Source organism: Aptenodytes patagonicus, chromosome 11, assembly GCF_965638725.1.
Source record: "Aptenodytes patagonicus chromosome 11, bAptPat1.pri.cur, whole genome shotgun sequence".
NCBI lineage: Eukaryota > Metazoa > Chordata > Aves > Sphenisciformes > Spheniscidae > Aptenodytes > Aptenodytes patagonicus.
In genome coordinates this window covers 14,122,049-14,144,404 of record NC_134959.1, presented here as the reverse complement: position 1 = coordinate 14,144,404, position 22,356 = coordinate 14,122,049, and the positions used below count along the sequence as shown (strand labels likewise).

The 22,356-nt window shown below is 43.9% G+C and overlaps 1 protein-coding gene across 1 annotated transcript; it reads left to right on the top strand.

Annotated features, from left to right (window-relative positions):
- Positions 1-1,678: 1,678 nt before the first annotated feature.
- Positions 1,679-4,824, top strand: POP4 (POP4 ribonuclease P/MRP subunit). The gene is made up of 7 exons (XM_076349208.1): positions 1,679-1,736; positions 1,811-1,863; positions 2,291-2,514; positions 3,159-3,236; positions 3,453-3,514; positions 3,852-3,953; positions 4,441-4,824. Exons 1-7 carry the CDS (start codon positions 1,730-1,732, stop codon positions 4,575-4,577), a joined length of 663 nt encoding a protein of 220 aa, XP_076205323.1. The 5' UTR covers positions 1,679-1,729; the 3' UTR covers positions 4,578-4,824.
- Positions 4,825-22,356: the final 17,532 nt, after the last annotated feature.

The window sequence follows — 22,356 nt, the reverse complement described above, 5'->3', positions numbered from 1 at the left end:
GCCCGGGGAGCTCGGGCAGCAGCTGGCTCCAGCACTGCATTTGTAAATCCTGGGCAGGGGAGATCTTCAGAACAAACGAGGCAACAAAAGGTGGAAGGGGAGGGGGCTGCAGGATGGAAAGTGGAAATGGATGTCCCAGCATTCCTGGTGGGAGCAATTGCAGGATGAAGGAGAAGCGGTGAGGGTTGATGTGTCCAGGCTGCCCGTCACAACGAGTGTCCAGACTCTAAAGCAATGCTGTTACTATGGGAAGGACACTAACAAATCAATACTCGAACAACTGACTTACCTACGCCAAGTGTACATGATCATACTGAAGTGGTGGATGACTAGAGAAAATGAGGTGGCCTGCGTTACAGAAGGTATGATTGACAAGACTTTTTTTTTAAAGAAATTGCCCCATGATAGTAACTGAAATACCTGGTGCTCAACTTACTCTCCCAAGTCAGAGGATTTCTTAGTATAAAACAGAGATAAATAATAGCCAGATTTCATTTTGTAAGACTGTTTCTTTAACTCTGGCTAGAAATGTTAATTCTGCATTCTGATCTCTCCTGAAATAAACCTGTGACTTGCGTAATAATAGTAACGTGACTGTTCAGACACCTAACAGAAGTTAAAGCTATTAAATGGTCCCTGTCTGGCTTAATCTGAGTGGCTAATCTAACAATCTACCCTGGCCACAGCTTCCCCCTTTGTAGAACCTCATGGTTGCGATAAGCAACGTCACTTTCCTGTTCTACGTTCTTTTCTTTGCATTTTGACCTTAGCGATGGCTTCCCTCTAAAGCAGAGCCTAGCACGGTTTGTGATTTATGAGGGACGCTGAGCTCTTTGGGACCCTCGAGTGTGCAGACCCCAGTGCCAGCCATGTTAGGCAATAACCCAGGAACGCTGGTATATGCAGGGAGGCTCCTCTTCCCGGGACACAGAGTGGTCTTGGTTACCTCTAGCACTGCAGCCTCTGAAACCTGGGGTTCAGGCTGGGATTTACTACCCTAACTAGCAGCGGGGGAGATGGTAACAAGGTGGCGTTTCTTTCGATATGCTGAGTAGTACAAACTCTCTACAAAAGCTTCTTAGCAAGCAAAATCCAACAATTTCCCCCCCTTTTTTTGGCTCCCGTTTGCAGAAAAGGTTTTGACGCCCCTTCCCCTCCGTCCCTTATGACTTTGCTGTGCAGACGTCAGGCGAGGCCAGAGGGAGAGGGCTGAGCCCCCCCCCCCCCCCGCCCAGGGCCGCCGCGCTGCCGGCAGCTGCCCGGGCGCCCACGCGGCTCGCACGGGGAGCCACGGCTGCTCTCTCGGGTACGTGACTTGCGCCAACGCTTCTTTAAGTCTGAACTCAGCCCGGGCTCAAGCGGCGCCCAGGGCCCGAGCTCCTGTTCCCCGCGGGCGGACAGGCCCTCGCGGCGCCGTCCTCGCAGGCCTGCGTCCGGCTTCGGCACCTCCGCGCGGCCCCGCGAGCTTTCCGCGGCCCGGGGAGGGCTGGGAGGCGTTTTCGGCACGTAGCAATTCCGGGGGAGAGCCGCTCGCGGCTGGGTGCCGGAGCTCCCTCCCCACGACGGTAATCCCGTCGGCGAGGCGCACCGGGCGCGGACGCCGCCCCCCGCGGCGTCAAAAGGCGGCCAGGCGCAGGCGCCGCCTCGCGGCCGGCCCTGGGAGCCGCCTCTCCGCGCAGGCGCGCGTCGCCCCCGCTGTCGTCATCCACCCGCGCCGGCGGCCGCCGCGATGGAGGGTGAGCGCCGGTGGGCCGGGGCGGCCCGCGCCGCCGCGGCCCCGCCTGACGCCCGGCCCCGCTCTGCCTTGCAGGGGAGCTGTACCGCCGCCTGCCGCCGGAGGAGACGGGGGAGCTGCGCCTCCAGGTACCGCCGCCCGCCCGAGGGGCTCTCGGGAGCAGCGCCCCTCGCCCGCAAGCCCCGCCCGGGAGCGTTGTTGTCGGGAGCTGCGTGGCGGTCTTACAAAAACCCCCTCAGGAACCGGAGGAAGGGGCGGGGGCGCGCCCCCCGGGCGGGGGCGCCGGCCCTGGTTTCCCCCGCACGCCCCGTTCGGCTTTAGCGTCCGAACGGGGCGGGCGGAGGCGAGCGCAGAGCCGGCCGGCCCTCCTCGGCTGCCGGCGGCGGCCGCGTCCCGGCGGGTTTCAGCGCGCGAAGGCTTTCCGTTTGCTGCTGGCGTCGTGCAGGGGTCTCATTGCTACCGTGATTCCGCCAACCTGATAAAAGTACTAGTCCGGGGCAAGTTCTTAATCTAATTAAATTTAATATCTTAAAGTATCTTTTAAAATACCTTTAGCCTCAAGGGTCGGAAGAGGCCAAAGCGTTTGTAAATGCCTTCCTGAAGCGTAGTATGCCAAAAATGAAAGATGAAGCTATCCAGGATATACTGACTCGGAAAGCTGTAGTTCTTGAGCATTATTCAAAAAAAAAGACAAAGCGAAAGAGGAAGAAAACAAAAGGTTTTACTGCCAAGCAAAGGCGAGAAATGCATCTTTTTGAAATTGAACCCGAACAGCAAAGGTAAGATCTTAAGTATTTTCTTTGTGTAGTGGAAGTGGGAAGTACATCAAAAGTATGTAAAAGCAGGAGCACATACATGTGGACACTAACCCTTCAGTACGTACAGTCGGTCTAAGACTCTCTTTGCGGCATTTCACCATAAGAAAACAATTCTTTTGTCTGTATAGTTGGAAAATTCATTTCTGTTCGTTACCGATTCTCTTTCCTTTTGTATAGCTAAATATAAGAAGAAATTAAACCCAAATACAAACATATCTGATTTCAGTTTTTAAAGTTAGACTGCCTGTGACCAGGGCCAAGATTCTGCATCAGGTTCCTCAAACTAACGCATGTTGAATAAAGCCCCTGCTGCTGCTAACATGAAGTGGGGAGGTGCAGGCATAGAAGTCTCTTCAGTCTTAGATGTAGCCACGCTCTCTAAAACACACCACCCTTTTGGGTTGATAGAGAGGGGCATATTTAGTTTGTGCTTTTTTTTTTTTATAAAAGCAAGCCTGTTGCTCGGAGTGGCTTATGAGAGCAGATTACAAAATTGTAAATGTTAGTCTTAACTCCATTGTAAATACGGATTACTTCTGTAATCAAGCAATAGATTTTTTGATAATTAAGTTCTCGCATAATACTTCTTGTCTTTTTAACTACAGATACACAATCTTTCTACCACTACATGAACTCTGGAAACAGTATATCAGAGACCTCTGTCACGGACTTAAGCCAGATGCGTAAGTTGAGATATTTTAAAATTAGTGTGGTTTTGATTTAGTAGATATTTCCAGGTTTACTAAGTTACTGCTTCAAACATCGTAGTTACTCGATAAGGATATGTACTATTTCTGTAAGCTTCGGCCACGATTTCAATAGTCATGGTCACTTTTTGTAAACCTAACTTTCCCTATAATTTTCTTTCCCTCTTCTCTGATCCCACCCTCTTCCTCAAGGCAACCACATATGGTTCAGGGCAAACTGCTAAAAGCTGATCTCCATGGAGCTATTGTTACAGGTATTCTGTTTGTTTTCTCTTACAAAATCATCTGAAGTTCAGTAGACGCTCCTATATTTCAGGTGCTTATTTTTAAATGCCTTTTAGTGTCGTTAAGTCTAGAACCACGTAGTTGAGATCATATGCTAATGGATTCTTTCTGCTAATTACTTTTCAACTGTTCTTGAAAATCCTGGTGTTAGTTGCAAAGATTAACTGCAAGTTTTACCAGCTATTACTGTAATTGCATTTCAGAATATTGCAAACCAGTTTTTAAAATCATGAGGCAACTGTAGAAGAGCAAATAAACTGCCTGCATCTGAAACCTTCTAATACACACATACTTCTGCTCTTTCAGTCACAAAATCAAAGTGCCCCTCTTACGTTGGGATAACAGGAATCATTCTACAGGAATTTAAACATGTCTTCAAAATTATCACTAAAGAGGACAAATTAAAAGGTATAAGACAGGTTTTTTTCAGTGCTTTTCACAATTTGAATAATCAGAAATTTCCTAAACACACTATTCATCTTACATGTGCGAGTACGTTGTTTTATATCAGTGCTTTTAGTTCTTTGCACAGAGTGGCAGAAGTCAATGTCTTTACTGACCATGTAACAGCCCAATATCTTGCTGAAAAAGTGTCTCATTAGAAATGAGCAATTAAAAAAATGCATTTCCAATGAACCCAACATGATTATGCGCATGGCTCATTCATCTGATTCACATTAGATGTTCTCTGGAACACTTACTGCATGCTCCTGAAAGAGGACTAACTGTAGTAATTCAAGTTTAAAATTTTAAAGTTTTGGTTATTTTTTTTCTCTTGCTAAAGCGTAAAAACCTTGAAGTGTAGCAAACCTCAAGTCTACATGTGAATAATATGCCCTGGTACATCAGTATCTTTTCATAACTTTCGTTCATTTCTTTCCTCTTGCATTTTCAGTTGTTCCCAAACTTAACAATGTATTTAGCTTGGAGATTGATGGATTCATTTCCTACATCTATGGAAGCAAGTTCCAGCTTAGAGCAAGTGAGCGATCTGCAAAGAAGTTCAAGTTGAAAGGAACTATTGACCTATGATTTCATGGAAAATCAGAAGTATTAATAGAAGTGTCTGCTGTTTTCCTGCAGTTTCAAGACCAGGTTTGCTGGCAGATTAAATAGCCATATGAAATCTTTGCTAAAGCGTTTCTTCTCACTGAAGAATTACTAGTATCTGTTGTCTTTTAAGCAGTCTCTCAGACTGCTGCAGTTTGTTGTATCTGTTTCTTTTGTTATTTGTATATAACATTCTGGCTTTTATTAAACTTACATGATTAGTATTGATTACCTGACTTGTTTCAATTTATAATCATGAATTTGCACAATGAAAATTATATCATGTAACTGTGATGAATGTTATTGTTGCCTTCTGTATACATTGGGCTCCATCTGCCTATTATAAGCTTATAGGTGATGACAACTGCTCTATAGAAGAGCAGTTCATTGTTCCTGGGCCAACATCAACATCTTTGCCTGGTGCAAGTATATGCAAGTCAGTTGTTTCAACTGATAGGTTCTACCTTGAATATCTCCTTCCCTGTAGTTAATATCGTTACAGATAACATGTATATGAGTGAAAATATAAATACTAAACAGGTAATGCAGCCCTGCAAGCTGTTTGCTTATCAGGTGCTTACTGATAACATACTACTTCAAGGTTAAATCAGATACGTCTATATTAGTAAATACATATTGTCAATGCCAGAGTGCAGGGAACACATCACGTAAGAGAGAAGCACTTGAATCTAGAAATTCAAAGATGGAAGTGACCCCCATTCAACCTTGTATTTCAATTACCTACAAAATTGCTTTATGAATATTTAACCTGTATTCATAGAGCTTTACTCTAGCCTATTTTTATATATATTTGTTACACATTTAAAAAAATACCTTTACTCTTAATGTTACATATGCAATTTTTAAAAAGGCTAGCATGGATGGCACTTGTTACATCACTTGTTTGTGAGCACTACATCACTGGAACACAAGGAAGTCGGGTAGTTTTGTAACGCAAGTCTTCTAAACTTACCAACCACCCTTAATACAGCACCACTTGTGAAGAAGCTTCCAGTATTTAAACCTTTTATAAATATTTGCTTTTTGTAGCAGTCTGCAACAGTGGTTGTAATGGAGACCCCATACTTGCACCAGTGGAGACTTGTTCAGCTGAGTGCATGTGCTTCATGTATCCACAGTCCCTCTTTATCTCCTTTTTTCAATTTTTTTTTTTGTTTTACTATATACTTCCAGGATACTTTTTTGACTGCCCAGATTACAATCTCATCAACTAGGCACATTTGACTTGTTTGGGAGATGGAAGTGACCCCTGTATTTAGATCACTTAACATTTTTCTATTATAAAAGAGCCTCTATGGTGTTTATGTTATAAAGGTAGCTTTCAGAAGCTTTCAATTTAAATTATTGATTCAATTTCAGAATCAAATGAAAGACCCATATGTAGGAAGAGGAGGTTTTTCCCCTGCCACCATTCAAATGTTCATAGCCAGCCAGGGTCATTTCTTTAAAGAGAACATAGCTGTTCTCTCACATACACTACACACCAAAGCCTAGTACTGGGGTTAGGAGGGCAGCTCCAGCTAGAGCTCTTAACTGCACTGCAGAACACACAAGCCATTTATCTGCCATGAGAAAGCCAAAGGGCATCACCACCTCCAACCCTCCCCAGCCCGATGAAAACACTGACTGTGCCAGTCACCCTCAGTCAGTTGGCCTCCAAAGCACCTACTTCCCTTCTGGACCTGTTGCTGGGAGAGGTTATGGGAGAGCTGCATCTCTCTGGCACAATCCCTCAAGACCAGATTCAGCTTCGCTGAACCAGACTCTGAAATTGCAGCATGGGCAATACTGGTTTTCAAGAACAGACTGCTTCTCTGCCCCCTTTGAAGACAGAGATGGGGAAAACAGTGTTTTTGCTAGGTACATATATTTTATACAGGGAAATCATAGAATCATTTATGTTGCAAAAGACCTTTAAGGTCATCGAGTCCAACTGTTAACCTACCACTGCCAAGTCCACCACTAAACCATGTCCCTAAGCACCACATCTACACGTCTTTTAAATACCTCCAGGGATGGTGACTCCACCACTTCCCTGGGCAGCCTGTTCCAGTGCTTGACAACCCTTTCGGTGAAGAAATTTTTCCTAATACCCAATCTAAACCTCCCCTGGTGCAACTTGAGGCTGTTTCCTTTTGTCCTATCGCTTGTTACTAGGGAGAAAAGCCCAACCCCCACATCGCTACAACCTCCTTGCAGGTAGTTGTAGAGAGCGATAAGGTCTCCCCTCAGCCTCCTTTTCTCCAGGCTAAACAACCCCAGTTCCCTCAGCTGCTCCTCATAAGACTTGTTCTCCAGACCCCTCACCAGCCTCGTTGCCCTTCTCTGGACACGCTCCAGCACCTCGACGTCCTTCTTGTAGTGAGGGGCCCAAAACTGAACACAGTATTTGAGGTAGAGGGGGACAATCACTTCCCTAGTCCTGCTGGCCATGCTATTTCTGATACGAGCCAGGATGCTATTGGCCTTCTTGGCCACCTGGGCACACTGCTGGCTCGTGTTCAGCCGGCTGTCGACCAACACCCCCAGGTCCTTTTCCGCTGGGCAGCTTTCCAGCCACTCTTCCCCAAGCCTGTAGCGCTGCATGGGATTGTTGTGGCCGAAGTGCAGGACCTGGCACTTGGCCTTGTTGAACCTCATACAGTTGGCCTCGGCCCATCGATCCAGCCTGTCCAGGTCCCTCTGCAGAGCCTTCCTACCCTCAAGCAGATCAATACTCCCGCCCAACTTTATATATCTGTGAAGTAAGAACAAGATGTGTTAAAGCTGTTAGACCCAAGTTACTATTCTACCTAGTACCTATTATTCCTCTCAGCATTCTCCGAAATTAAATCCCTTGGTTTCCTGTGAGAGGCCAGAAGGAATAACAAAGAGGTTGAAAGCATAAATCATAGCAGAAACTTTCTTTTCAGGACAATCACCTAATTTTAATTTTGCTCATAGCCTTCAGTGTAACATCTAATTAAGACACCTGTTAAATACCTCTAATATTAAATTAATAGGGGGCAGCTAACAGCACTTCATTGGCATAGTCCGGTTAATTAACATTAAGGGCTTTTAATGGATGTCTTACATAGACATCATTAATGGGAATGCCATACAAATTGGAATTAGGCACAATCATGTTTCATTGTGCTGTGAAGGACATACCATATTCTACCATATGGACACATAGATGAACATGATACAACTTCCCATAGCCACTGGCATTTCCATTTTTTAAACTATTTCAGTGACCAAAAAAGACAAACGCTGCCTAGCAGTCCCTTTCGATAAATAATAGCAAGGTATTCATTATTTACAGTGAAGAGTGCTGAAGAGATGTTCAAAGGTCTCCTCCTCAAGGTAATCACATGCTAGTAGCACATAAAGACAGATGACAAATGAAGAATAAGAAGAGAGCTGAACAGCCAAGGCATTCAAGACACCTTTACTGCAGTTGGTAAATCACCTGAAGAGGCCTTTTTGTAATGACTCAGTGAAGTGTTCCAAACAGCTCCCATAAATCACTTAAGCTAAATCGCTCCTGCAGACCGCTGGTATCACCATCTACCCATCAGCTCCTTGAACCAAACCCCCATCCCATCTGCTTTCTCCAGAACACGGATCTGTGTTCATCTTTCACTAGAACACGTTAAACTCCCCATTGCTTGTGAAGGAACCTCCTTAGAAACTGGGTAACGTGAAAATGACTGCTCACCAGTCCTCCCCTGCTGATTCATGACCATTCCCCATCTCTTCATTAGCTGAGACAGTAAATACTTAATGGATTTAATATTAGAAAATTGGAGAACTAATCACAGCTGTCTCTAATATGCCTCTTCCTTCTTATGTTCAACTCTGAATTGCATGCAGTAGAGACACGTTTTTTGTAATGATTTTTATACCTAAACTCTCACTAAAGAAAAGGCTAACCAGGGAATAACGAACAATGAACAATATACTGTCTCACTATGTTACACACATCTCTACTTTCCTATTACTACGTATATATAATATATACAAAGTCACATATATTTATAACCAATCTGAACTGAAGCAATTGTAAACAATCCAGTTACTGAATTTTGAACATTTAAGCAAGAATGGGAAAACAAACAAAAAACCCCAGTAATTTCTGTTTGAAACCTCGAAATAATTCATTGTAGGAAATGCTTGAAATTAAAGCTGAGTCACATCCAAGAAAACACAGACAATTTTCTATTTGAGGGTTTTTTAATATTTCCTCTAAAAGATGGATTACACAGCAATACAATGGAAACTCCCAAAAACCTCTTGGGACTCTCCTTGGGAAACTCAAGTTGCTAAGCCACTATCCATCATATTTGAGAAGTCGTGGCAGTCCGGTGAAGTTCCCACTGACAGGAAAAGGGGAAACATAACCCCCATTTTTAAAAAGGGAAAAAAGGAGGACCTGGGGAACTACAGGCCGGTCAGTCTCACCTCTGTGCCTGGGAAGATCATGGAACAGATCCTCCTGGAAGCTATGCTAAGGCACATGGAGGACAGGGAGGTGCTTCGAGACAGCCAGCATGGCTTCACCAAGGGCAAGTCCTGCCTGACCAACCTAGTGGCCTTCTATGATGGAGTGACTACAGCAGTGGACATGGGAAGGGCTACAGATGTGGTCTGTCTGGACCTCTGTAAGGCCTTTCACACGGTCCCCCACAACATCCTTCTCTCTAAACTGGAGAGCTATGGATTTGATGGGTGGACTGTCCGGTGGGTGAGGAATTGGTTGGATGGTCGCATCCAGAGGGTAGTGGTCAACGGCTCGATGTCCAGATGGAGGTTGGTGACAAGTGGCGTCCTGCAGGGGTCCGTACTGGGACTGGTACTGTTTAATTAATCTTCATCAATGACATAGTGAGATTGAGTGCACCCTCAGCAAGTTTGCAGATGACACCAAGCTGAGTGGTGCAGTCGACATGCCAGAGGGATGGGATGCCATCCAGAGGGACCTGGACAAGCTTGAGAAGTGGGCCTGTGTGAACCTCATGAGGTTCAACAAGGCCAAGTGCAAGGTCCTGCACCTGGGTCAGGGCAATCCCCAGTATCAATACAGGCTGGGGGATGAAGGGATTGAGAGCAGCCCTGCCGAGAAGGACTTGGGGGTACTGGTGGATGAAAAGCTGGACATGGGCCAGCAATGTGCACTCACAGCCCAGAAGGCCAATCGTATCCTGGGCTGCACCAAAAGAAGCGTGGCCAGCAGGGCGAGGGAGGTGATTCTGCCCCTCTGCTCTGCTCTGGTGAGGCCCCACCTGGAGTGCTGCGTCCAGCTCTGGAGCCCTCAGCACAGGAAAGACATGGACCTGTTGGAGCGGGTCCAGAAGAGGGCCACAAAAATGATCAGGGGGTTGGAACACCTCTCCTATGAAGAAAGGCTGAGAGAGTTGGGGTTGTTCAGCCTGGAGAAGAGAAGGCTTCGGGGACACCTTATTGCAGCCTATCAGTACTTAAAGGGGGCTTATAAAAAAGATGGCAGCAAACTTTTTAGCAGGGCCTGTTGTGACAGGACAAGGGGGAATGGCTTTAAACTAAAGGGGGGTAGATGTAGACTAGATATAAGGAAGAAATTTTTTACGCTGAGGGTGGTGGAGCACTGGCACAGGTTGCCCCGAGAGGTGGTGGATGCCCCATCCCTGGAAACATTCCAGGTCAGGTTGGATGGGGCTCTGAGCAACCTGATCTAGTTGAAGATGTCCCTGCCCACGGCAGGGGGGTTGGACTAGATGACCTTTAGAGGTCCCTTCCAACGCAAACTATTCTATGATTCTGTGATATTAAATCACTGAAATCACAGCAGCATGTAGCTGACATTAACTCTATATATTCAAGCCACCCAATGTTTTAGAGAAGCATAAGAGAGAGCATAAAATTCTGATACAGACCAGAGCCTTTTTATTGAATTCTCAAGTCTTGGACAAGTTTGTCCCTCTGGCAGACTCTCTTTGTCCATTTTAGTATTTCACATCTGGGAGGACTTGTGTCAATGCAAGAGGTTAGAAATAATTTCTAAGCCTCTTACAACCTTTGACTAAGCAACTCTTGTTAAACAAACCTTAAAATAATTTGGAATAGTAACACACAGTCCTTAATAAGTAGCTGCATTTTGCAAAGGAGAAGTCCTGGCAAGGGCAACTAGTATTTTTTACTAGAACAATGCTCCTATTGTACTGCAAAAGAAAAGGAGAGGATATAGCTAAGCCAGGCTGATATGATCTGGAAAAGGAAACTTCTTGTTCTGAGGTGCGTACATAAAAGGAAGGCAAACCTGGCTTAGCTATTTTCACCATAATTTGCAAATCGTAGGTTTAGAAATCTTGTCTGGAAACACTGGTGGTGTTTTCTAATAGGAAGAGACAAAAAAATGGCATGGGGTGAGAAAGAGTACAGAAGAAAAAACAGAGTGAATTGGAGTTCAGACTGTATCATAAAGGGAAGGAGAATCTGTTTGGCAGGGGAAACAAATCCTGCAGAGAAAAGCTGCAGGTATTCATCGGCGTGACACTGGTAATTCTGTGCGTCGTCTGCAGGCTTCCACTTTTCTAGAGAAAAAGATACTCCAATTTTGCTAAAGGCTGCACGTGTCACACTAACCAACTGGGGGCTATTGGTCCTTCTACACATCGGCACTTTTTCTTTACTTCTGGTATTTATAAAGCTTTTATAAAAGATTGAGAGATAACCTCTAACATTCCACAAATATGAAGCATTCCTTAAGAAGTGAGCAAAAGCCACAGCATACCATCTAAAAACTATCAAAATTTTTCACTTTCCAAGGAAAATGGTGTCCTTGGGCATTAGACAGCATGACTGGGAAACGCTGAGCTTGCGACAGTGCTCTTACAACAGCCCAGGCCCACACTCTGCCAGGTGTTTGTGTTGGTGTGCACGTACCAAAGAACCAGCACACACCGTGGAGCTACTGACAGGTTTGCCATCAAACAACTTACATCTTTGCTTATAACTCCTTTCTTAAATAGCATCCTTTGCCTCATATAACCAGAACAGGTAACTTTTTTTTTTCCCCCCTACACCTCCTTCTACTCCTAAAATTCACTTAAAACACAGCTGTGATGTTGGGCAGGACCCACTGTACTGCATTAGACCTGAGACACCATCTTTCTCCTCTGCATCAACACCATGTTTTCAGGAAACAGGAGCAGTGTCTTCTCAAAACCAGGGCGGCACTACTTTTATCTAAACAGGGCAATTCCTCAGCCCCTTACCAGATCAGTTACATGTACCCATTTCCCAGTTACAAGTCCCAAACCCATACACAGACAGGTTTTCTAACTAACAAAAAGTTCTGGTCACCTTATCACTCCTGCTGCAGTCACTGACACCTTGAGACTGAAGACTACTGGATGGCTAATCCCTAGCTCCTACGGTTCGTACTCCTCCCTCAGCGCACACTACAATTTCCCTAATTAATCTCCCTCTGCCTCCACAGCGACCTTACCATAGGTGATGCAAGTACAAAGCTTCAGCAATCCGTGAGCTCTCCTTTCTGGCTCCAACAGCCCCATCTTCTTCAGCCTACACACCATGTGAGGTTTGAGCAGTACTGGCAGGACAGAAGGTCTCCAATAGCCACTAACAGCTATATCAGGCCAGTCTCCTGCACCATCACAGCTGAAGCAAATGCCCAGCTGGCCTCTTTGGCAACACCAAAACTCCAAACAAGTACTCTTGATATGGAAAACACCTGAGTACTTTGAAAGACTAACCCTTGTCAGCTGTGCCTCTCACCCCAGCTGTACTGCCTTCTTGCACCCAAGGTGAGCTCATTAGTGTGTGGGGCCTTGGTGCGTAAAGCACGTTAGTTGACCTATATAACAAATGCTCACCTTCATTCATCTTGTTAGACAAATAAAAACTGGATTTACAAAGCTTGTCATGCTACAACATTCACCAGAACATGGTCCTACATATCAGGTCAAATTATATGTCAACAACGGCCAATTCCATGGAATTTCACAGAGGTTTGACCCACCTTTGTCTCACACTCCCCTTTCTTAATTCTGTCATTCCTATGGTAACTAACTCCAATTCTGAGTCACCTTCCCTAAAGCATGTGATGCAAATGTACTCTTTTGGTAAGGCAGAAATCTCCCTCAGTGTACTGGTTTAATTAAATTAACGAGCAAATGTGAAAAATAGAGGATCAAGCATCCACTGCTGCTGAGAGGAGCAGTTACACCAGGCAAACACAAACCTCCTGGGCTGCAGGACAAAAAATACCTGGTGCTCTACCTACAGACGGGTTTTGACACCTAGCTCTGCACACTCTGCCTGTTGGATAGGAATTACGGAGAACTACAGAGAACCCAGCAACATTTAATACTGAATTAAGAGCTCTCCCTGTTAAGAGAACTCTCTGCTACTTTCTATTATTGTATTTGTGTGTACTTAGTCAGATAAGGTACAGTACCTTATAACCATTAAGAAGAGGAAAAAATTGAGTATACAATTGACTAAAATAACATAACTGATAGCTTTGAACCAGGATGCTGAAGGAAAAGGCACAACCTAAACTTTACGGTCTATCCTGCCCTGCTCCCCAGCCTATTTTTAGGCTATCACTTTTCATCATTCTGCTAGGAACTATTCCCATAGCACCTAACTATTGCCAAACACCACTGATTTAAAACATGGCACCGACCAATCTTCTAATAACCATCACCTTCTACAGGCAGCTGAACAGCATGTTAAAAGATTTGCAGTACAGGCTTGTTAATAGAAATCTCTTCCTGGTGTATTAATAAATTCAGCCTCATTTCTTTCAGCTCTCAGAATGAGCTCCTAGCCTCATGACATATGTGCATACTTCTGACTGAGACACTAAACTTAAAATATTCAAAAATATATAATAATATAGTTAGTACATTAATTATAATATTCATATAATAGTTTCTGGGAAGTATAATATTACCAGAAATGCCAAAGGATTTTGGCTTGACCTCACAAATTTTAAATCAATAACCAAAATTGAATATAAATGCTAAAGTCCTCATATTCTTGTTAAAGGCAAAAGCTAAGACTTCAAAAACAAAACCTCAAGCGTGACTGCACTCACTTGTCTGTGAGTCAGGGCTTCTCAGCTGAGCCACGTGGCTCCGGGGCCCCAGCCTTATAACAGAATGCTTAGGGAAACGTGCTCGCTGTGTACGTGGGTCCAGCTGCCAGCACAGACCTCTGACTACAAGCTCCTTGGCCATACTCTAGTGTATACACAGAATCAGCCCCAAAATGGACTCCACTTAATAGCACTGTTATTCTGGGGGGGAGGGAAAAATAGGATTATGCACTTCTTGTAAATGTTAAAATAATCCCATAAATCTGAATAAAATGAATTTTTTTTGGTGAAATTGTCTGCAACACTCTGCCATGCATATTGTTCCTCTAAAGGATTATTTCAAAATTATGGACTCAGAAATGTTCAGCTGGATAGTTCTTGCGTGGCTGAGGTGCTCACTGAAGAATTTAAATGATGTAATAGCTATTGAACACCCCATTATATGGCTGCCTAATTAATGTAAATGATAGTTATGTCTCACTCACAGAGGATTATTTTACACAGAGGAAAATCTACTCACTGCCACAGTAGCCATTTCGATAGTTTTTATAGGAGCAGTTGCATTATGGCTTCATTGAGTAAAAGGTAAGTAGCCGTCCTAAATAATGAAGATTGAAGGTTTAATAGTCCCAATAAAGAATCCTGCAGGTTTTTTATTTCAAAAATTAGAGTTTGATTGCAAGCGTATGATAATGAGAGGGAAAAGAGCACTGGCATGTGGAATCCTTCTGCAGCCCAGGCTCCTTGGGAACTTCCATTTCTTCTGTACAGAAACATAGAAGAATAAGGACAGAAAAAAAGAAAATAAGCTCTTCTTTACTTTTCATGACAGCATGCCCAAGCTCCAAGCCTCTCCCTGTGGCAACATTTCAGCAGATGAGGACATGCTGGATTGTGCCTGTTAAACTTAGAAGGCTGACGTTACTGGAACAGCTGCATACAGCTGATCACGTACACACAAATACCCTCAAATAATGTGAAGAGCCCAGCTTAGACCCATTTGAGTGATGATATGCAGACATAAGCCAGCCTTGCAAACTTGTCTCAGAATTGTAGCCTATTACAGCAACTCTCTTTTGCGAGGCAGTAGTCAAGGGACTCGGCATTTCTGTTACGAGACCCTATTTCCAAGGTTATATATCAGAAATTATAACAGCTATAAAAATTCAAATGAGATTTAAAACTTGGCATGAGCATTCTCGCTTGGGATCTAGTACTTTTTAAGCAAATCTTTGCAGGAAAAGCTAAAAGTTTACTTGTTCCACTTGTTATTTTAGGTCTCTATTGCTACATAATTCTCAATCTAGATTATTACGCGCTCCTCATCACAGTACCCAAGTAATCTCTTTTCACAGCTGCATTTTCAGAATGGCAGTTCGGAGCTAGGACAATTGATTTGACATTTATTTCTCCAAACAGCAAACTTCCAAGAAGGGTTTTAAAAGAACTTCTGTTCCAAGGCAGCCACTTTTTTCAGCAATAAAGCACCACATGTGTTTTAGCAAGTAAAAAGTGGCAACAACATTAACCTGAATTATGGTAACAATGACTACAAAACAAGCTGGCTGGGGATTTGCAAACACAATCTCCAGATGTCTGCAAAAGATCTGATTTATCAAACACACTCCAGGCAGGATTTGTTATGGGTTTGTACTTCCTAATAAAAGAGGTCTGTAGTATTTATTTACCGTTAGTGTCAGTGAAAGGCGCTACCCTTGTGACATCTTTCAGAAAAGCGAGTATATCCCTTTAGAATAATCCACAGGATACGTAGAGAGCCACAGACCCTAAGAATCAAAGCTTGGAACCACCAGTGAAGTGAAACAGGATGAAGCGGAAGGTTAAATATAGGGAGAGGAAAAAGATCGTAGGAATTGGAGGCAGCCTCAAGAGGAAATCTCAGGTAGTGCCAAGGGGAAGTCCAATGCACTCTGGCTGCAGGGACAGGTTAGAAATGCTAAATGCAAGCCATGGAGGATGCAATCTTATTATATCAACACAGCCTGTGGCCATTTAAAATGCTTCCCTCTGTGTGGGGCCTTAAAAGCAGCGCACTGAAGAGTAAAGGCTAGTTCTACCTCTAGTTTCGATCCACAGCCTTGCTGCTGAGGCCATGATGAGAAACCCTGGCTAGTGCTTAGTTTAGGGATGATTTTTGTGATATGATTCCCTGCCATTCAGGAGCTGGACTGACATGAACGCACTCTTTCCAAGCAGGTCTCCACTCAACCCTCCCCACGGATAAGTGCTGCATGCAAATAACTCACCACTCGTGTTAGTGGAAGAGTGGCACAAGTATAGGCAGAAGCAGTGGGGCCATTAAATTTATGTTCCCTCACCTTCATTCTCACAGTTCTGCCATGCAGTAGTTTGGACTGAAAACTAATGCTTCGTACAAAGAATAAAGGGTCCCTGATATCCTAGGCCCAATATTGGGGGGGGGGGGAGAGGGGAAGAGACATACTTACATACGTACACATAAGTAAAATAAGTAAAACACATGATTCATATTTTTAATTTTGCATTTACAGTGCAATACCTCCTATGTGCAACGACTTGTGAGCAACAGCGTTAGGACAGCATTGCATCAAGATAATTACTTCTGTTTAAAACAAAATGAGTTACTAAGGTGAACAGATTGAGTAATCAAGCTCAATTAAGCATGCGCAATATGCACTGTAACAACATTCACTCTTTGGCAAAGTGATAAAAAAGCTTTATTTTCTTTTGATTTCTGGTAGTCTACCTCAAAGAACCGTTCATTCCTACTTCAACCCAGCTAGCGTTTCCGTGAAGATCTATCATGAATTTTAGCTACTTTGCCAAAGATATTGTTGGGAAGGGGGAAACAAAGAAAAAACATCCTACAGCTACAAGCAGGAGACAATATTAGCACCTACACAGGCATCAGGCTTCGCTGGTACAGTCCACGCTCTGGTCAAACATTGTTTTCGTGTAGGAGAGTGGTGTCGTGCTTTGGAAGAGAAGCCACTTTTGGGGCTATACACCTATGAGAATGTTTCAAAAGACAGTTTTCTTCCCATGCAGCAGAATGGTTTGTAGCTTCAGGAAAACTACATTAAGTAACTTGTGGCTTGGCACAGGTATTTTAATTTATTATTATTGTTGCTGTTGTTTTTGTTGTTGCTTTTGTTGCAGCTAACATAAAAAAGCTATAGAAATCTCACCTCCTTCTATACCCAGAGCAACACATTTTGCTTTGGTACCAGAAGATGGAGCCATACACTCACAGTTTTAAAGTGATTTTTTTTTTCTCCTCTTCTGCCAGAAAAAACACCCATGAAGCAGACAGTGCCTAGAAACTGCTCTCTTACCTTACATGAACCTGCCTTTTTACTGCATCTATGCGTACTGCTAATCTGGTGCATGCCTTACCCTATGTCAGCTGCCTTTCTCAGATGTTTCCATAACAACTGAATTTTCCTTACTGCAAATATATTTTCTGAATTGCCTACCATGTCAAAATGAAATCAGGAAACAGAACCAAAATAAGCCAGGCATTTCCAACTGCTAAAATATCACACTTTTCATTTCCTTCATGAAAGGATATTAAAGGAAAATCATACATGTCCCAGAACCATCAACGTAAGACTCTTAACTCCTCATCTTGTTAAAAGGCCAAATAAATATAGATATAATATCATGTTTACTCTGTGTCCTAAAGCTTAAAAATGTGTGCTCAGATAAGAGAATAGGCTAGGTTTGTACACTGCAAACCCTTCAGCACTGCTGCAGTCACTCAGAGTAAGCCACGCATTTGATGCAACCGAGGCATGCCAAAAAAAAAAAAAAAACAAACCCAAACCCCCAAAAAACAGTGGGAGATGCTATGCCATGGCTGCTCCCTCAGGCCCTGCTCTGGGCAGCTCCCATCCACTACCCTGCAGATGCATCCAGGCTGTAGCAGTGTCAGTGGCAACTGCTCCACAGGCAGGGCAGGCAAGGAGCATTGCTGAACCCCCCGCAGCTCCACGCTGAGCGGTGGGACAGGGCCGGTCAAGTCTGACAGCAAGTCTGCTAAACCCTGGCCCTTAGCCAACAGAGTGTGCGCTTGTCCTACTGCATACAGCCACCTCCATGATACATTAAGAAGAAAAGAGCCTTTGTAAAGTGACATACATCTGAGGGGAAGAGAAACTCTTCACTAAAGGTATTAAAGCCTATTAGGGCTTTCCTTTGTTGGCTACTTGCTCCTTGTCAGCTGTATGAGCAGCCAGTCCTAGAGAGTCAGATCAAAGCAAGATAATGGCATTCCTAATAAAGCCAGCAGAGATCTTTCAGGTAAAAATGTTTATTGTTCAAGAACACTATCAGGTCCTTTCATGTCCTTTCCTGATGTGGCAATGTCCCAAGTTACTACAGAACTGTTTTAAATACAGACTTAATTATTCTTTTTGCTACTCTTTCAGACTGATCTCAGGCAGCAGAAGCAGGTGACTAGTTTTACTCTCATTCATTTCCTTAGTACAATGCCATAACCTCTTTATAACAAATCCTCCACCACAACACTTAACATCTCTCTAATGGGACATCAAAAACGAAATCAGCAAAACATTCTAGCAAAGTGGTTCACCAAACAAAAAATCATTTATTTTTTTACAAAATCTAACTATGGGACAAAGCATGCTGCCTCTATAACCCTGAATGCTGCAACCTGCTATCAGCAGTAGATATCCACATGTGGCTTCAGCTCCCACCAGTCCTTGGGGAACCACTATTTGATGGGGAAAACCAGAAGGGTGTGTGTAACACTGAGTGGAGCCCACAGCAGGTGAGATTGACCCAAGTGTCATCCTCTATCCAGAGCTTGTAGGTACCACAAGAAGGCTTCAGCATGTGGAACAACTAGAGTAATAGTTACTACTAATTCTCAGCTTTTATTTAAAATATTGTACTTGCAAGCTTATATCCACCAATTAAAGGCACCCCGGGCGACAAATCTGAAGAAAATGTCATGCGATCCTTTCCCCCCCCCCCCCATTTACTTCAGTGCTGCAGCTGAAAGCCCAATTATAGCTTTGGTTGCCAGGATTCTGAGCAGTGTCTCTAGCATTTCCTGTACGATTTTTGGACAATCACTTAAAAACTTGGATTTGCTTCCTTTTCCTGTAATATATGAAGAATACTCAAAGTCCTCAGGGGAGCACTACGTTTGGGAATCACTTTGGGGCTATGAAAGCACTCCGTAAAGGTGTAAGGGAGCTCTGGGTTGGGACGCTGAGGCAGGACAAACCCTCAACGTGAACAAAAAGGACTTGCATACTCTTCCTATCCATAGTCTGGGTCCCTTGCAGAGCAGCCACAGCTGTAGCAGTGGTCCCAGTCAAACTGCAGGAGGTGGAGACATCTCAGCCATGCACCCAGTGCAGGCAGAGGTCAACTGTGCAGCAAAACCACCAGAAGTGGCTGTACCATGCACCTACCAGGCTTAATCCACATTAGACTACAAAACCCACAAAGGACACCCGGGCAGCACTTGTATAGTATGCTAGATGTATTCCAAATATGTCACCTGCACTGTTCGTGCTCTCTCTGCTCAGAGAGAAATGGAAATCCCAGACAGAAATACAGGATTCCTCTTGAACTGAAACGACGGCAAGCTGAGGAAATCTCCAGGAGGAAGCAGAAAAGGCCACGCTGTTGATAGACTATTGTGTCTGCAAGATGGACGAGAACTTGAACTCTTTTGTAAGGAGACCAAACATATCACTTAATAAAAACAAGGCATCCTACAATGAACCTCTCTTTCCCATATTTATTCCTCTCTAAACACAGCAGTGCACAGATTATAGGAAATGGTTTTACATTTAACTTCAACCCCAAGTGGTAAAGAAACGGATCGTATCTCACAATGTAAATTTGCATCTACCATCATTTAATGGATGTTTTATACATGCTATGTACTACTGTGTTTTTATGGAAAGGCAAAAAAATTACTTGGGAATTTGTTTTTAATTAAGCAATAAGGCTCAATGGGGTACTGCTATCATGCAATAAAACCACTCCTGGGGTGTTGTGAGGCATTTGGTCCAGATGAGTGCTTCAAATCACCCCCAGATTGTGATTAGATGATTACTCCCTGGAGTTAATATTAGATGGTTCTCTCTAGAGTTGTCTTATTGCTATTATAAAAAGTCTTCAACAGGGGGAAACTAAGTAGCTTTTGTGCTTGAAGAAGATGAAGTTCGCAGTTTCGACTGTTGAGTGGCTGGCTGAGCTGTGTGGGTCCCATAGATCAATTCACCTATTTAGCATGCGTGAAAGATCATCTCAGTGCATTTCTTTGACCCAAATAGTTTTACAATTAAGTGGCTTTCTTTTTTCTAGGAGATGGAAGGATATAAAGAGCAAACAACTCCAAAATAAAGCAATCCCAAGACAAGGCGCTGAGGAATTTGATTCTGAGATATGTATTGCTGGCTTTATCTTTTTGTAGGGAATAATGAATCCTAATCACTATTATGCTAATTGTATTAACGAAGGCTAATGCATGCAGTAGCGGTAAGAGATTCTCCCAAGTTGGGTGCATGAGGAGGTACACGGCCTGAGGCATTTGTGGGGGCTCCCAAGCTAATGAATTCAAACAGCTCAAATGGTACAGAGCCAAACTGCAGTGCCCTCCCCTGCCTCCCCCCAGCTGCTCTTCAGGGTTGAGGTTAGAAAAGAAATATTTCATTCTAACAAAAGACAAAAAAAAGAAAAAAAACCAACAACAAAACAAAAAACAAAGCTTCCTGCATATTTCAGTATACCAGTAAGAGAGAAATCTCAGGAAAACATTAACTCTTGCGGGTCCCTTCCACTCCCAATTTTTCACAGCTTGAGCTGAAGTACAGAGCAGAATCCTCAACTCCTCCTCCTCCAGGTGTCCCTCAACAGCCCACCACACACCTCCTATTACACAAAATCCCTCTGGTTTCTCAAGCAGGCAATAATTTTTACACTTCACAAATTAAGGTGTGATCCTTCACACATCCTCTGCGCCCTAGCCTATGTCACATCTCATACCCTGCACAGCCCAGGCAGCAATACACTCTCTAAAAGCCAATAAACCTCTTCCACCTGGTAAGAAATCCCCATGGTTCCTCCTTCGGCTCAGCACCTCTCCATTTAAAGATCCAGCATGCCAATGGATGGGGATCCCAGCCAAGCTGAGGTTTGCTCTCGGTTTCCAGGATGTCAGCAGAACACCTTGAAAAAAAACCCACACCACCTTTCTGTTTTCCCTTATTTTGAAGAACACGAAAGGAAACAAGGATTTCCTTTTTTTTTTTCCCCCTCCTTCCCCTTTCACAGAGCTCTCTGCAATATGCACTCGATGCCTAAAACTTCCCCAGGCAATTGCAGCAGATGCCTTCCTGCACAAAAGGCATTGATGTGGGGCAAGGCACGGGTCCCTTACAAAGAGATAATTTTTCCTTTCTGAGCGACACACACACTCAGCCTGGGCAGCAGTTCCAAAGGAAAGAGACCAAAGCATGTTCTTCACATAAATAGAAGCTATATCCATGGGCAAAGCAGGGTTTATGAATGAAACTCTTTTACGTGTCTTTGACTAATCAGTCAATCATAGGTGAACACATTTACATCTTTTTAAATTAACTGATGATTATCACACTCTTGTTCCCCACTTTAATATTTGAAATGCCTAATCTACCTAAGTTTAGTGTTTGTAATACCTAATAGTTCACCATGATTTATCTTGTGCAATAAAAGCACACTCTGAATATGAGATCACTGTTTAAATAGAATAGCAATAGTAGGAAAAGACTTCAGATGAAGAACACACACAGAATGATGTTATTCTGGAAGGAAGGCTGAGCCCAAAAGATGCAGTACTCTCTCACAGCATGCTGCAAAATGCTTTCAGCAGCTTTTTTAGACACATCTCTTTTTTCCACATTAGTTTCATACGTTTTTCCTCTAATATTACACCCCTCTCTGCACTGAATACCTGCACCTTCTCACAGTTCTGGCATTTCATACTCTTTTACCTCACCTCTTTCTCACCTTCCCCTTTCATATTTCGACTAGAACCTGCTCCCATTACTGGGGAATGCTACTCAGAAATAGTGGTCTGGCAGCATGCCAAAACCTACTGCTTGTTTGTCAGTGCATACTCACCTGTCCCACTCCTCTGAAGAGAACAAACTTCTTTTGAGCTTTCCCTGTTGTATGTCCCCGTACTGGGCAGCTCTTGGGTGCAACCTGAAGACTCAGGGCGATCGACCCATTTGATCAATCCACTCAGAAAATGAACATGAAGCTCATGCTGTTAAGGATGAAAGAAAGCATGGGTTAATGACACAACCTGAAAAAACTGAGACTAGGTAGCCTGGATTAAAAAAACCAACCAACCACAACTTTTTGATTGAAACAATGCAACTCCTTCCTTGCTTGGACCTGCTCACTTTTCAGCTACAAAATGCCCTTGCTACCTTCAACCCAACAGCCCATATGGGAGAAGCCACAGAGCTGTCACAGGGCACATGGTGTTGGTGCTCCAGGAGGCAGGGAAAGGGCTGCCAGTGTGGGACAGTGGAGGTGTTTCTGCACCGCAAGGTGAGGCGCATCCACAGTCCTGGCAGCAGCAGCTTCCCACTCACCGCTTCATACACCCAGCGCCAGAGGTCC

Excerpts from the sequence above, each read along its gene's own strand:
- POP4 (XM_076349208.1), top strand. Across the intron at positions 2,515-3,158 it reads ATTGAACCCGAACAGCAAAG|ATACACAATCTTTCTACCAC; the intron begins GTAAGATCTTAA and ends TTTTAACTACAG. Across the intron at positions 3,237-3,452 it reads CACGGACTTAAGCCAGATGC|GCAACCACATATGGTTCAGG; the intron begins GTAAGTTGAGAT and ends CTCTTCCTCAAG.